The 15,829-nt window shown below is 42.4% G+C and overlaps 1 protein-coding gene across 1 annotated transcript; it reads left to right on the top strand.

Moving 5' to 3' along the window:
- The first annotated feature begins 600 nt into the window (after positions 1 to 600).
- LOC147627527 (proline--tRNA ligase, cytoplasmic-like) lies at positions 601 to 14,336 on the top strand. Its single transcript, XM_086814450.1, has 12 exons — positions 601 to 946; positions 1,035 to 1,111; positions 2,493 to 2,585; positions 3,010 to 3,126; positions 4,315 to 4,502; positions 11,148 to 11,214; positions 12,267 to 12,389; positions 12,473 to 12,625; positions 12,719 to 13,003; positions 13,242 to 13,460; positions 13,752 to 13,845; positions 13,935 to 14,336. The coding sequence occupies exons 1-12, from the start codon at positions 820 to 822 to the stop codon at positions 13,997 to 13,999; spliced, it is 1,608 nt and encodes a 535-aa protein (XP_086670576.1). The 5' UTR covers positions 601 to 819; the 3' UTR covers positions 14,000 to 14,336.
- The last annotated feature ends 1,493 nt before the right edge of the window (positions 14,337 to 15,829 follow it).

Raw genomic sequence — 15,829 nt, 5'->3', positions numbered from 1 at the left:
GATCAAGATTAGTTTGTCACCATTACGTAGTCACACAACCTTCTACATACATATCATTAATGAGATTGAGACCTTCGCGTACGCATGCTCTATTGCCTATTCACACAAATCATCCTGTGTATACCTATTCACATAAATCATCCTGTGTATACATGTTCACTCATCCTCTATACCTTTCAGATTTTCACCTCATCATGCCTTTGCTTCCCTCCTCTATCTATAGCCTCCCATCTCCCTGCTTCACCAATACACATCCATGTACAAGACAAAATAATCCCCTCCCTTGAGCCTTGCACACTACACCCCTCCATCCAATCTTCCTCCTGCATGCATATATATATATATATTGAGAGAGAGAGAGAGAGAGAGAGAGAGAGAGAGAGAGAGAGAGAACTTGCAAACTGTGAAATCTGCAGAATTAATAAGGTCCCCCAAAAATATCAGTTGGGGTTATATTATGGATCATGGTATACATGACTATAAAATTGATTATTACATTATATATGTTTTAGATTATATTGTTATATTATAACAGTACATACGCTTTTTACTGGAAGATTTATATTTATATAACAGCATTTTAACCCTATCTTTTAGAATTGAACAGTAGTTCCTTATTTTCTTTAATTGCATATATATTTTAATGCGATTTTTACGCACGTACGAAACCCTACTCCGGGCACACAGTCAATCGTGCCCGATCCGAGGGCAGGTATTCAGAATTGAGCGTTGCATTGTTTCGCAGAGGTTTCATTCTGTGAGTGCTCAGCAGGCCCGTGTCTTTGATCGTGTGCGACGCCTCGATTAAGGTCTGCAGAAATGAGTTCTGAGACGAGAGCTGAAGAGCTGGAGAAAGGATTGAACGGCGTCGGGGTGAAAAATGCAACGACGAAGAAGGAAAATCCTAAGAAGGCTCCCAAGGAGAAGAAGGAAGTCGTAACCAGCGGTTAGGGTTTTTGTCTGATCTTCTCAGTGTTTTCAGCTTTTGCTTCTTGTTTATTAGAAATTTCAGCTTGTGGATCACGTTTCTGCAGGAAAGGAGGTGAAGAAGGAGACGAAACTTGGCATGACAGTGAAGAAGAATGACAACTTTGGTGACTGGTATTCAGAAGTATGAGTTGTGAAGTTCAGCCTTCATTTCTTCTGCATGATGTGGAGATTTGTTTACTAGCGTTTGCGATGACTGATTGAAGATACTTCATTGTAGCCTATTCATATGGTCAATATACTATGGTTACTACAAAAATTCATGTCTGATTGTCAATTTTATGTTTACATTCAGTAAACCATACGCCACACTTTGCAGCTGAATAGTGTAATGATTTACCAAGGAAAACGTGAAAAGGAAGAACTTCTTTAATGGTTTATCTTTGCCTGCCTGCTCGAGCAAGGCATTTATGAGACAAGGCCTGTGAGGGAAAGGGAAGGTTTGAGTAGCCTGGACACTCTAAAGGATAGCCTTTAGATTGCGTCTCCTAATTAAGGCCTGGCTGTGCCCTTATTTTCATATCGAGTAATTCACCACAGTTACAGTTTCATACATTTGCATTTTTACGTGAAAGTATGGTTATTTCTACTTTCAAAAGATTTTAAGCAAGCAGCTTAATGGTGCAATGGTTGGATTTAAACAAACCAAAGAAACTGTACGTAATGTGTAATGACCGCACCTGGGAGGCTTAAGTTTACTTGTGAGCAAGACCTTTGTTATGTCACCCGGTACTAATCCTCGGGATTAGTGGCCTAGTCATGGCTTTATTAATAATAACCTTAGCCGCCCATATTAGCCTACTCTCTCCTAATCCTAGGGCTCCCCTAACCCTCCCAGATTAGGCCACCAATCTTGAGGATTAGTAACAGGTACTCAACATAGTGTGCTGACATATATAAGTGAAACATGGGTTATTATTGATAATAACCTTAGCCGCACATATTACCTTGCTTTCTCCTAATCCCAGGGTTCCCCTAACCTTGCGAGATTAGGGCACTAATCTTGACCAAGTACGTAACAACCTCCATGAGAAGGCACCTTTTTGGGGTTTTTTTTTTTTTTGGGGGGGGGGGGGGGTGACTAGTTTGGCTTTATGTGAACGATAGCCTTGCAATGCATATGTGAGCATGCTTGTTCTTAGTTTCATAATTGGTATTTGTATGCACAAGTCTAGACAAGTTCAGGTGTAGTGCTATAGAAACCCGATGTTGATTGTCAAGTAATCATTTATTAATCTTAATCTGAAACTTATAGGCCAGATGTCTCACAGACATCAACCATCAGGTCAGTGCTTGAGTGAGACCTGGTAATGTTGTTTGAGTGCTCATTTCAGATTTCCACTTATGGATCAAGCTGTTGTTTGAAGGCTGCTTGTCTCTCTTTCTCTTGACCAACTTAGTGGATATCTGACTCTGAAGTTCTTCACTTCTTATGTTTTTTGTGTACCTGTTAATTCTGTTTATTGGATCTTCCTCACTAAATCTGGTTGGTATGCATTACGTAGGTGGTTGTCAAGAGTGGGATGATTGAATACTATGACGTGTCAGGATGTTACATCCTACGGCCTTGGTCATATGCAATATGGGAGACCTTGAAGGTATTACACGGTTTCTTTTGCATGCCAGTATCTCAAAATGGAAGATTCATGTTAAGATGGTTAAACTGCACAGTTATGTGGAGGTTTGATTCAAGTTGCTGGTTTATGATTTAATTGATCTGGCCGCAATCATTACATGTGACGATGTCATGAAAAGTGCTCCCAATGGTTCGCATTGGTGACTACATAATCAAGGATGATGTCTTTGTTATGCATTATGAGGTTGATAACATGGAGTAAACCCTTATGACTGATTATTGCACTTCTAAAGCATGGTCATACTTTCTGTTTTTTGCAATGATTTTTGCAATAGCTGTTTCAGGCTGCAGCAGGAAGCATCAGCCTTTTTAAACTATCAGATGTGGTTATTAATAGAGACAGCTTAATCTCATTATTCTAACATTCTGTCATCTATTTTTGGCAGGATTTCTTTGATGGGGAAATAAAAAAGCTAGGCATTCAAAACTCTTATTTCCCTCTTTTTGTTTCAGAACAAGCACTGACAAAAGAGAAAAACCACATAGAAGGCTTTGCTCCTGAGGTAAGCATGTTCAAAGAATCTATCTTTGTAAACTTGAGGTAATATCTTTAGAGTCCTTTTCTGAGTGTACACCAGCATACGAGAACGATCAAAATATGAAATGGAGTGGCAGATTATTAAAGCTTTATGAAGAGTGAATTTCAAGTGCTTAATTGTTCGGAAACTGAACACATAAATAAGGTGGCATTTCAAAGCAAAAAAGGGAATGACTATGCTTCAAAGAATTGGCACTCCCGAGAAGTAAATGTGCTATCTGCAAGATATTTTGACCAAGATGCTTAGAAACCCAATGCAGACGTGGGTGCAAACTTGTTTCCAGGTCTAGTATCAGATAACCACATCAGTATGGGAAAACTAATAAAAAAGGGACAGAATAAGCTGTATGTGAGCAGCTGTATGCAATAGAGGAGGGGTTAGGGAGAGCCCAGTGCTTGAGTGAGATGCCGGCTATTTGTTGGAGTATCTGTTTTATTAATGAAATGGGAAGCAGAAGCAGCAAATGACCAGTGACAGTATTGATCCTGAGATGGGCCATATGTTTAGCTCTATTTTGACATTGGTGCTGTGTAAATAATGCTATGAGGTTCTTGTTCTCATGTTTGATAAATACTCTTTCAGCACTTTGTTTTAACTGTGAAGAAACTTTTTTTATCATTCCAAGTGTTGTTGAATTGGCTTGCAAAATGATGGAGTGTGATAGCCCAAGGACTATAGCATCTCTTCAGTTTGATATGGGATTAGCTAAGCATTCCTCAAAAAGTATATGCACATAAGGTGAAGGTTATTGGAACTTGGTAAGGAGTTTGGACTGCAGCCCATCATCATATGACACTGTCTGCATTTTCGTTCAATCATACACCTTCTAACATCTGAAGGCATGAATATTCTGCATGCTGCATGCAGGATGCTAAGTGTCAAATCATTTTTTTTTCAAAATTTTGCGAATTTAATGATTGATAAGTCTATATGACACTGGGAAAATGTTGAAATACTCGAGATACTACAGTAGCTCCACAAATGTTGGTATGGTTCTTTATCCTTGTGCTTGCCACCTTAGCTCTGTGACAATTTTGGCTGAAGCATTCACTCTGTTTATGCTTTATATAAAACTGGGATTTCATAGTCTTTGGCAAAAAAGGGATGCTATAGGTTTTAAATTGTAATTTTGCTTTCCTGTTTGCCACATAGGTTGCTTGGGTCACAAAATCTGGGAGCACTGAACTAGATGTTCCTATTGCCATCCGTCCAACCAGTGAAACCGTGATGTATCCCATCTTTGCAAAATGGATCAGAGGGCATCGGGACCTTCCTTTGCGGTTAAATCAATGGTGCAATGTGGTGCGATGGGAGTTCAAGCATCCCACTCCATTTATCAGGTATAAAAAAAGAATATCAGAGACATCATGTGCAATTGAATTTTGTGTGTGAAAATCCTCCTCCACCCAAGGAAGGTTCATTGAGTTTGTAGCAGGGTTATCACTTGAAGAACTGGAGATTATTCTCTTGTGCTCCACATTAGTGGCAAGAAGACAGTTTTTGCACTTTGAATTTGAGGAACTCCATAGAACTGATCAGATGGAGGACATGGCTAAATCAGCAAACAGAAGTTGTCAATCCCAAGCACCTGTTTAGAGGAGCAGACAACCCTTACCCTTACAAAGAAAATGGCATCCTGTGTTGGCTTTTAACAACTTGGCAGGGAAGCATGCAAGGCTTTTGGTGGGTAGCACTGTCAGCACAAGAAGGGCAGATGGCCTTGACTTTTGGGCTGTAAATGTACGGCAGACGCAGCTGTGGGTATTTAGTACCCTTGTTAATGGGCTTGTACATCGATTACTTGCTTTGGGCATCTGCTGCCTAGAGAGGCCTCTCCCTTGACATTTCCCAGCATTGCTGCACTTAACTAGTCGCAACTTGCCCAAGAAAGATTTCCTCAAGAGAAATCCTTGCTCTGATACCACTGTAAGCCCAGCGGGGCGTGCCGTGACAGATTCAACGACGTATCCAAAAGATAGAGATAGGGAGAGGGAGAGAGAGAAGGTTTTGGGGATCTTTGCACGTTACACCGCAATGAGCGGGAAACAAGCCCAGCCCCTTTTTAGGAATTTATTCAGGAACAATCCACGGGCTTTTCAAGCCAGGACTAATACAATCAATGAATACAAAATCAAACAAATATGTTGATGTAGAAATATGGGTCGAAGTCGATGTCGAGGCACAAGATCTTTGATGCCGAGCACACCACAGGGATGACCCACAAGAATCTCTTCACCGGGCTAGCACCAATATCCAGAATCTGAATCAAATCCCAAGTCTAGATGATGTCTAGTAATAAGTTCAATGCCCAAACTGTAGGAAAAAAAAAACTCAAAAAGCTCCTCGAAAAGGTTAACACCAAGATGAATCCACATATGGCAGCGGAGCTCATGTACCAAGAGGTGGATTTATGGACTGCTTGCCACGCTTCTACCAGGAGTCAAGGGAGGACACTAGCAGCGCTATTGGCTGTTGATGGTGCTGTTGGTGGAGCAGGCGGTTGTAGGCGGCGCAGAGCACCTGAGACGGGCACACAGCTAGCGCAGGTGGCTGAGCAACGGCGGACAAGGGCGGTGCAATTGGTGCAGGGCGACTAAGTTGGGCGCATGCTAGCGGCGTACAGGCTGAGCAATGGTGCTCTAGAAATTGAAATTGACACAACCTTGGCGGAGATGGAGGCACAGCCCTAGACCCGGCGGATGGAGAGGATGGTGAGGTTGAAGATGATGATCTCCTTGTTCTTTGGAGGCCTACATGCTTGATACCCAAACAAGAGGGGCTCAAGCTTCTTTTATACTTGGAAAGGACCTTGCTTTTTACCAAAAGCAATACTTTTTGCTTTGCTTTCTCTTTTTGCTTTAGTATTTTAATAATAATAAAATATTACTCATCTTTTGCCAAAGTTTTTGAATTATTGGTTTTCTAGCTTTAGGGCCTTGCTTTTTGACCCTAGAGCTGCTTTTTGGAAAAGCAGCTTTTAGCTTTTTGATCCAGCTTAGTCTCCTCTTTCCAATGGTGTCCTTGGCTCACGGTCAACTTAGTTTGACTTTTTTGCTTTTCCTTGCTTTTGACCAAAATTGGCGCTTTTCCTTGTGCCGACATAATAGTCCATGTTCCCATGCTTTCATCACTAATAGATACCCCACCAAAGCCTTGTAGACAGTGACGCCTTATAAAGCTGGAATGGTAGGAAGCCCTTTGTGGCTCACATGCATCAGTTCGGATGTCTTGCTTATGCTCTTGTGGCTGTGCTTGATGACAAGGTGGTCAAATGTATTTGTGTGCTCGGAAAGCAAGAGACACTCCTTTGCCTAGCAAGACATGTGTTGGTTCTCATTAAGCATCTACTCATGTTGTGGATCATGCTCTCATTGCTAGTTCATGCAATGAAGAGAAACATGTTTTCTTTAAGGAAGCACAAGAAGATGATCATTGGATGCATGCCATGCAGGACGAGTATGACTCAATCTTTAAGAATGACACTTGGTATTTGGTTGATTTGCCTCATAGCAAGAAAGCCAAAGTGGGTTTACAAGCTAAAGAGAAAGACTGATGGTAGTGTTGATGACCGCTACAAGGCTAGGCTTGTTGTGCAAAGAGTTAAGTTCAAGAGAAGGGCATTGACTATGATGATTGGCTATGGCAGACACCTACATGCTCCTGTATGACGATTTGTCCAAATGGGTTAAGAGGACTGACATCTGACTGACCTCAAAAGCTCAAAGACTGACCTACGTAGCTCGTGCTTGATTGTCCCTGGACTGAGGGCTCACAATGGGGTCACAGCGTACGACAAATATTCCTAAAAAAGGTTCTACTTCTCTACAAATGCTGCATTGATGATCATGCCAATGTGTCACTGTGTACCCCAGTGCAGGGTGCACATGACATTCCCTCCTGCTTAACTTGGTGGCAGGTTCAGGGCTTCTAAGTAGTTCGCTAATAACTGGGGGTACTCTTGAAAGAACTCTTCATCCAGCCAAACTGCTTCATGGGTTCCACGGTCTTTAAACTTCGTGTAGAACTGTCATTCTTTGACCGGATCCATGCTTCCATCTCTGGAGGAGAAATTTGCTCTGGCTCTATGACTTTAGCTTCGTCTATCATATCTGGTTTACTCTTCTTGTTACATGCGGAAGCTCTGAGAGTCTTCTTTCAGCCCTAAACACCACTTAGAACATGCTGATGCAAAAACGCAGACAGAAGAGAGAGTAGAGAGAGAGAGATGGCTGGAAATTCAGTATATTCATATGGTACAAAAAGGTACATAAATCCATGCAGCCATGGGCTGCCTTGAAAAGGTAGTAAAATACCTAAACAAACTCCTAGTTCTATGACCCAGCCAACAAAGGGGCTGAATGACTAAAACAATGAGAAAACTTGCCTTTTATAGACTGGAGAATATCCCATGGACTGGCCAATTGCTGGTCGGCCAGCTCCTGGACAAATAATTCACATAATGATGTGTCCCTCCACAAGATACTCCACAGAAAAATGCTCCAAAAATCTGGTTCTGTTTTGATCTTCTCTTCTTTATCTTGTTGCCTCCTTAGGGTTAGCCTCTGTGAGAAGCATGTACATGTGTGTGCACATGACATCCTCCTCTGCTAAACTTGATGACGGGATTCCAATCTGCTTCTTGGATGACTGTCATCATCCCATTCTCTTCCTGAAGTCCCTCTGTCATCCTTCCTACTCTAGCAACCTTTTCCCTGAATGCCCGGCCCGGTCCCAAATCCACTCTAACTCTGAATAAGATCTGTGCATCTGTTCCATCCAGTCCCCAATCCGTTCTTGCCCTGTCTTTGAACACCGTCTTGGTCTTCATTCCTGAGAACCTGGACAAATAATTCACATAATGATGTGTCCCCCCACAAGATACTCCATAGAAAATGCTCCAAAAATCTGGTTTTGTTCTGATCTTCTCTTCTTTATCTGTTGCCTCCTTAGGGTTAGCCTCTACGAGAAGCATGTACATGTGTGTGCACATGACACTTCTGATATAGTCTGTAATGCTGGACCTACATATGGCTTCAACCAAGAAACATGAAAGACATTGTGCATAGTCCAACTTTCAGCAACTTCAACTTTAAAGAGACATCACTTAACTTTTGAATGACTGGAAATGGGCCGAAACTTCGGAATGATAGTTTGGGACAACGCTTACCCACTTGCTTTAGCTATTGTTTCATGATGCGGAGATATACCCAATCCCCTTGCTTAAAGTTGACATCTCGCCTGAATTTGTTGGCTTGTTAGGTATATGCTTCCCGAGCCTTGGCAAAGTGCTCCTTGGCTGACTCCATGATTTCCGAGAATGTCTCGGTGGTTTTATTGGCCTCAAGAGATGGTGACACCTGTCTCGTCAAAAGAGATGAGAACTAGTGACCAAATGTTGCCTCATACGGCGTCCGGCCAATACTCGATGAGTGAGTATCATTTAGGATTGCCTGAATCAAAGGAAGATATTGCTCCCATTTCGACTGCGGATCATGGCAGTAAGAATTGAGAACGTCAAAGGCTAATTGCTTGTCTTTCTGTTTGGCCATCTGTTTGAGGATGGAATGCGCTGGATGTCATGTGCACAGTGTGTATCTACCATGTGCTACATGCACGCAAGACTAGTTTCGAGGCTTGGGGAAGCTTGGAGCTAGGCAGGCTGATTGACGAGCTGAGTTAGGGATAGACTAACGGGCGGGCACCCAAGTATGGACGGGCGGGCGCCCAAGTGTGGACACCCGATGACCGGCCAAGAGCCTATAAAAGGGTGGCCAAGGTTAGTTATTGAGATATAGAGAGTCTCGCGAGTTTGTGAGAGCTCTATGGTCTTGGAGCCTAGATCTAGTGCAAACGTGCACCTGCTTTACGGAGCCGAGGCCGGCAGCAATCTCGAGGCCCGCGAGGAGGAGATTGGTCGGTACGTCAACCTAGTTAGCTCAGCTCGTGGCTCGGTGGGGACAGTCAAGACTGTGGGCTTGCCCATGGCTGTCATGGTTGGGAGGTGAGTCAGGCTTGCACCCCCTTGTTGTTTATTCGTTTGTTTGCAGGATTCGAGTCTCGTACTAGGAACGATCACGAGGAGATCCGTGGGGATTTGACAGTGGTATCAGAGTCCACGGATCTCCTCGTGATCGTTCCTGGTATGAGACTCGAATCGTGCAAAAAAAAGAATAAACAACAAGGGGGTGCAGGCCTGACTCACCTCCCAACCATGACAGCCATGGGCAAGCCCACAGTCTTGGCTGTCCCCACCGAGCCACGAGCTGAGCTAACTAGGTTGACGTACCGACCAATCGAGTGCGCCGAAGGTTGGGCGCGAACAAGGGGGCCGAAAAGTGGGGTTCCTTGGGTAAGGCCTTGTGGGTGCTTCTTGGCGGAGGTGTGCCGCTGGCAAAGGGGGGTGGAGAGAGATTGCTGGGCACCAGAGCGCTGGGTTGGGGATGGAGGTGGGTGGCAGAGTCATGGACTGAAGGGGCCCCGGGGACAGTCAGGACGGCAAGGCTGCTAGAGATGGTGCACGCAGTAGGTTCCTGGAGGGGACAACATGCTGCGAACAAAGATGGAGCTCAGAGCCTCAGGCGCAAGAGGCTGGAACCTTGAGAACTCTTATACCAGATGTTGGGGTCGGGGATGCAGCTGCAATGCACGTGTACAGTTGTGGAGAAGCGTGAGAGGGAAGAGAGCACACATCTCGATGTAGATTGCTTGATAATGAAATGTGTACCATGTACAAAAGATAAGTACTCCCATATGTGTAGATAAGAGGGTGTTCACACGGTTGGCGGGAAAACCTCCTAAAGAGGGAAAAAGTGCCCTGGCTTGGTCCTAGATGAGTTCACATATCACTACCATGACATACAGTCTACAAGGTTTATGTAAGCGGATAGCCTTGGGCTTGGCTGCTGGCATGGTGTTGATCTAACCTGAGGCTCGAGGGTGCACGAGGAGGAGGTATAGCTAGGTGTTGGAGCTATTGATATCTTTTCTCTATGATTTTGACACTGAACTATTGTTATGGGCTGAAATATTGGTAAAACTCTAGCCTGTTTCACTATGGTTTCCATACAACCTCATTGTCTTTACACTGCCATGGTAGCAATGCATTTAGGCCCTAGGGCTGACATCAGCTGGCCTGCATAGAGGAGCAAACAATGATGCAGTTTGCGAAGTTTACACATTCGATCTTTAGTATATGAGGGCTAAGCAAGGCTTGTTTGACAACCTTAACCGCTTCAATTTATAATCTAAGTTTTCTTTTGCATTATCCAAAGATTTTGTTAGAAGGTGCAAAGTTACAGACGATCCCTTCGGAATACCCTGCTGCATGCTGCGGGAAATCCATTCCACCCGGATGGGATCTGATGGTACAATGCCGTTGGTCACGGAATGCTGCAGTATTATCATTGTTGTAATTAACCTTAGGTGAGAAAGAAATACATTCAATGTCCATTCAAGTGTTTGAAGAGCTCCATGATTCTGACTTCTGAGTGCAGTTCAGAGACATTATCCATCTTGAGTGATTGTAAACAATCCACACTAGTTGGTCAAGAGCATTAAAAGGTTTTTCTCTCAGGTGGAGACAACCTATTCGGGTTACACTGATGAGGATGATTATATACTACTCTTGATTGCTATGCAGATCCACTCTCCAATGATTAGCTACTTTTCAAAACGGCTAGCATAAGGGCCATTCATTTTGTACTTCCATCTCGTTGGTTTTTAGCGTGAGAAATTTTCCCGTCTAAAAGAAGAATCATATAATCTAAAAAAAGATTCCCGAAACATGTATTGGAAACATCGAGAAAAAGCTTTTTTAGTTGTGTTTCAATGGAACTTTAATGAGACTAGTCAGAATTTCATACATTTTACGAACTTTCATTGGTAGTATGGACAGTGCTTATTTACAATTTTTATTGGGTGTGTACTTTGGTCTAGTTCTTCTTTAAAAGTGGACATTGAGTAAATCTTTTTTTTTTCAAATTCAGAAGTCGCGAATTTCTTTGGCAAGAGGGACACACAGCATTTGCTACCAAAATGGAGGCAGATGAAGAGGTATATGGCATTGCAACCAATGTTTTGTTGTCATGGGCAATGTATCTGGCACCGTCTCATTTTGAAATAGATCATGTTTTATAGAAGGTTTTATTTGTGTCTGATTAATGTAGCCAAATTGCATCCAGTACTGAAATTTATCTTGATTACCCTTAAATCTTTTAGACTTTTACCCTAGTTTGGGGGTGGAGTGTGTGTGTGTGTGTGTGTGGAGGGGGGGGGGAGAACCCAATGCCCATGCTACCAAAAAGGAAAAAAAAGTAACTTTCCAGACTTGCCAAGCTTACGAAGGCATCTACAAAAAAGACAGGCTATTAGGCATGAAGACACGAGCCAAAGCTTTTGCAGTTGGTCCAGTTCCAGCTGACCTCCACTGTTAAACATCCATCAAGACACACCAATCTAGCAAGGTTTTTTGCAAATGCACCAGCATTTACCACTTCGGGTAGGGCAGTGAAAACAATGCAAACAGCTCAGCCAGTGTGTGCAGGTCAAGTCCTTAGTGCGTCTTAACGACCATCTCTTTTAGTAAATCACAATGATCAATTTCACTGTAACATTGACCATTCATCAGTTACTCCCATTATGAATTGGCTTTCTGCCTCTTCCTACGTAATTGGAGTCCCTGTGACTGGATCGGAGACCAACACCTCATCCATGTCACATACTTCGTTATATAGCTTCTTATTTCAAGAATAATACTCACTGAGTGCTGGCAAACAAAGCAATTATTGTTTGGGAAAAAATGAAGCACCTTTTCATTTATTTCTAAGACTTAAATGGGATTTGATCTCCTTTTTTGTGGACTGTTAGATTGGAGACTTACAGGCAGTTTTGATATCAGAAAATTAGAATCACTCGTTGAATTTGGAATACAACATTATTGGGATGCTATGATGGACCTCAGACTATATGTTTTATCTTATGGGGACTGGGCTCAGAGACATATGGGCGTTGTTGTAGTTCTGTCATAGCTACTTTTTTTCCCAGTAATCACTATCTTGTCTTGAGTCCATGCCTACACAACAAACAATGTGCTGTGGTTTGTATAGGTTCAAATAGTTTTGGAGCTCTATAGAAGAATCTACGAGGATTTTTTAGCAGTGCCAGTCGTCAAAGGCATCAAGAGTGAAGTTGAGAAGTTTGCCGGTGGTCTTTACACTACTACAGTCGAGGTTTGTATATCGGAAATTCACCTTTTGGGGCCTGATATTTGGTTGCATGCTTTAGAGACTATGCACGTGTTGGGTTATTGCAGGCATTCATCCCAAACACAGGGCGGGGTATTCAAGGAGCCACTTCTCATTGCCTTGGGCAGAATTTCTCTAAAATGTTTGAGATCTACTTTGAAGATGATAAAGGTGAAAGATCAATGGTCTGGCAAAATTCATGGGCGTTCACTACCCGTGTGGTAAGATTTGTCAGAAACTTATGCAGGAGCCTGTGTTCTCTTTAGAGTTGAAACAACAATTGATGTGGTGTGTTGCTTGTTTACGCTTCTTAGATTGGTGTCATGGTGATGATTCACGGAGATGACAAAGGCTTGGTTTTGCCTCCCCGAGTGGCAACAGTGCAGGTGGTTGTGATACCTGTTCCATATAAAAATGTGGATTTCAGCCTTATGCTAGGTGCCTGTCACGAGGTATCTCAGAAATTGGAGAGTGCAGGTATACGAGTAAAAGAGGATACAAGAGATAATTATCCTCCAGGGTGGAAGTACTCGGATTGGGAATTGAAGGGAGTTCCTCTTCGTATTGAGATAGGTCCCAAGGATGTTGAAAAAAAGCAGGTATGTTTTACTTCGCTTCTATGAAGCTCCTTTTTTGCTCAATACCTGTTTTGGCTGTAATTTTGCCACTGGAAATGCCAGCAATGTTTGGTAGTAGTGAGTGACAAGCTAGGGTTTAGAATTGTAATCATGCACTTGCAGTTTCATATGAATAGCTCAATCAAGCATTCAGCTTGTTGCACTTGGAGGACGTTTGCGAGTTAGTTTGGATCTCATTTTGAAAATAAAATTTACTCAGGTCAGGATGGTTCGGAGGGATAACTTTGAAAAAGAGGATGTTCCCCTTGATGATGTTGCAACAAGAGCATCAGCTTTACTGGAGGAGATTCAAGAGAACCTGTTCAAGAGGGCAAAGGAAGAAAGAGATCTCTGCATAAAGAAAGTAATGACATGGGATGATTTTATTCAAGCTTTAAATGACAAGAAGATGGTTCTTGCCCCATGGTGTGATGATGTGGTAAGACCCTTTGCTTTTTTGTGTGATCGTTCCTTGTTTTGGACTGATGTAATGGTTTTGCTTAGGGGTTAATTATGGTTTCTGGTATAATCCTGTGTGGATTTTAATGACAAATAGCCTTACCATTAACCCTAGCCATTTAGAAGCCTTATGATAGCCTTAGGATTAGTTCAATTTTAGCAAAAGCTGGGAGGCAGTGCCTGAAGTCATGATTCTAAGTAACCTTTCCTACTCCATCATGTTCATGCTACCAATTTTAAATTGCTGAATCCTAATACTATTGAGTTGCAGGAAGTTGAAGAGGATGTGAAAGCCCGAACAAAAGGAGATACTGGAGCTGCTAAAACGCTGTGCATGCCTTTTGAACAGCCAGACCTGCCTGAGGGTAAGAAATTTTTATAGGTGTTGACCTTATTTTTGTGTTTCATATCAATGTTGAGCTCCCGATGCTGATGAGATTTGAGCGGTCTCCAGGTACAGTGTGCTTTGCATCGGGAAAACCAGCTAAGCGGTGGGCACTTTGGGGTAGGAGTTATTGAGTCTCTTGCCTGCGCAGCAATGGGCAACTTGTCGGAATGATCTTCTGAGTATGTTTTGAATCACATGTTAGTGAAGTTCTTTGAGATCTATTGGACATTCTTGAGATCTGGATTTTGTTTGGACTGCTGTCATCACCAGTATTTGTCTCTTGGTACACTAACCAATACAATTATCTATTCAAGAATACAGTTTTACTAATCTACTAACCTTGGCTATCTACAAAGGCGGAGGGATAAGTGCAAGCTTCAATTTTTGATGTATTGTTTTCAACTTCGACAAACTCTTTGTGCATGCTGTCCCTTGGTGAAAGTGAAATATGCCTATGTTATATGAAACGTTGACCGCCTTCTCATCTTGTGTAAAGTGATAGCTTCAATTTAGTATTTGAATCAAAGTAGATGCCTTTGGTGAGTCATTAGCGTTGGGCTGCAAGGGTTATTATTGTGCATGTGCTCTAATTAAGCTAAGATCCTTTCTCAAAATACAGGATATTTTCCTCCTCCAGATTTGGTTCCAATTAGCCTTAGCATCCTAGCAATGGATAGGGTTTGCAAGGGTCATTATGGTGCATGTGCTCTAACTAAGCGAAGATCCACATTAAAATTTTGTAGTTTCTTCCTCCAGCTTTGGTTCCAATAAGCCTTGGCATCCTAGTAATGGATGGGCTGGGTGCCTGTTAAAATTCAAAAGTTTGTTCTCATTGGTAAGAGGTGCAAAGATTGGATGGCCTAAAAGTTGTACTAGGTGTTTACATGTGCTTTTTTTTTTTCTGGCATCAACAAAAGCCTATTGCTAGATGAAATAACTATACATTGTTCGGATGCGATGTTGACGTGTGTCTATGGCTTGATGCCTTCTCCAAGTCTTGCTTTTCACGTGCTGAATTCAGAAATATTTTGGACCTAACACTAGACAGCTGTTGGGTTCTCCATGGCTACCATTACTAGCTTGTCATTATGCAAAATAAGTAAGAGCTTTTTAGAGTGAAGAGGGGTGATGCCAAAGTTTTACGCTGTAGCTAGTGTTATATTGACTTTATTTTCTCAGGCTTTTGCATATCATAAAAGTTCTTATACTCTCTACAAAGGTATAAAGGTGGAGAGCATGCAGAAATTCCATGTTAGGCCTTTAGTCCTCTCTTGTGCTGGTGAACTGTAAAGGGCATCTTGTCTACCTGTTCTACAAGAGAGGAAGCACAGATGTGCTCCTCTCTATATGTGGGCAACAGTCCCATTTACTTAAAAGCATGCCCATGTACTGAAAAAATAGCAGCCACACCAGCTATGGAGGGACAATCCCAATTTTGTGATGAGGAAGTTTTTGTTGAAATTGGAGGCCAAGGCTGTGGAATGCAGTTCAATATGATCAACCACTCCGCAATAAAGCTCGCCAACATGTTCCCATCGTGTGTACAAGTTAGTCATTGGCCATTTCTAACACATACTTGGATAATGGATTGGTTCACAATTTATTTGCATAATGGTTGGTTGAAGATGCTCACAATCTCGTAGGCGTAGTAAAAGTTGAATTGCCTCTTTAGAGTAAAGCCATTCGAGTTTGATGGATTATCTAGCGTTATTAGTTGATGAGAAGATACTCTTGTGAATTCTACTTCTTTGGGCAGCTGAGGAAATGAATCCAGCATGAATAGGAATCTTGTAGACTCGGAAGACTCGTTGAAGTTGGAAGAATATCTATGAAAGCAAGCCTTGGAAGTGGAAAAACTACCACTCCCAGAGGAAGACAAGACGGCGCCTTAGGGTAGATTATAATAATACCATTTGATTTGGAGTACAAACCGATGTCCTCAGAGGGAAATAAAGACAATT

Source organism: Cibotium barometz, chromosome 20 (assembly GCF_041138505.1).
Source record: "Cibotium barometz isolate CiBa-2024 chromosome 20, ASM4113850v1, whole genome shotgun sequence".
NCBI lineage: Eukaryota > Viridiplantae > Streptophyta > Polypodiopsida > Cyatheales > Cibotiaceae > Cibotium > Cibotium barometz.
Note: the sequence above shows the minus strand (reverse complement) of the source record. Positions and strands in the feature narration are given on the sequence as shown.

What these genes read in the sequence shown, in the direction of transcription:
- LOC147627527 (XM_086814450.1), top strand. Translation starts at nt 820, where the DNA reads ATGAGTTCTGAGACGAGAGCTGAAGAGCTGGAGAAAGGATTGAACGGC. An exon ending in TTTACACTACTACAGTCGAG is followed by an intron (nt 12,390 to 12,472) that starts GTTTGTATATCG and finishes GGGTTATTGCAG; the next exon opens with GCATTCATCCCAAACACAGG. An exon ending in GGGCGTTCACTACCCGTGTG is followed by an intron (nt 12,626 to 12,718) that starts GTAAGATTTGTC and finishes TACGCTTCTTAG; the next exon opens with ATTGGTGTCATGGTGATGAT.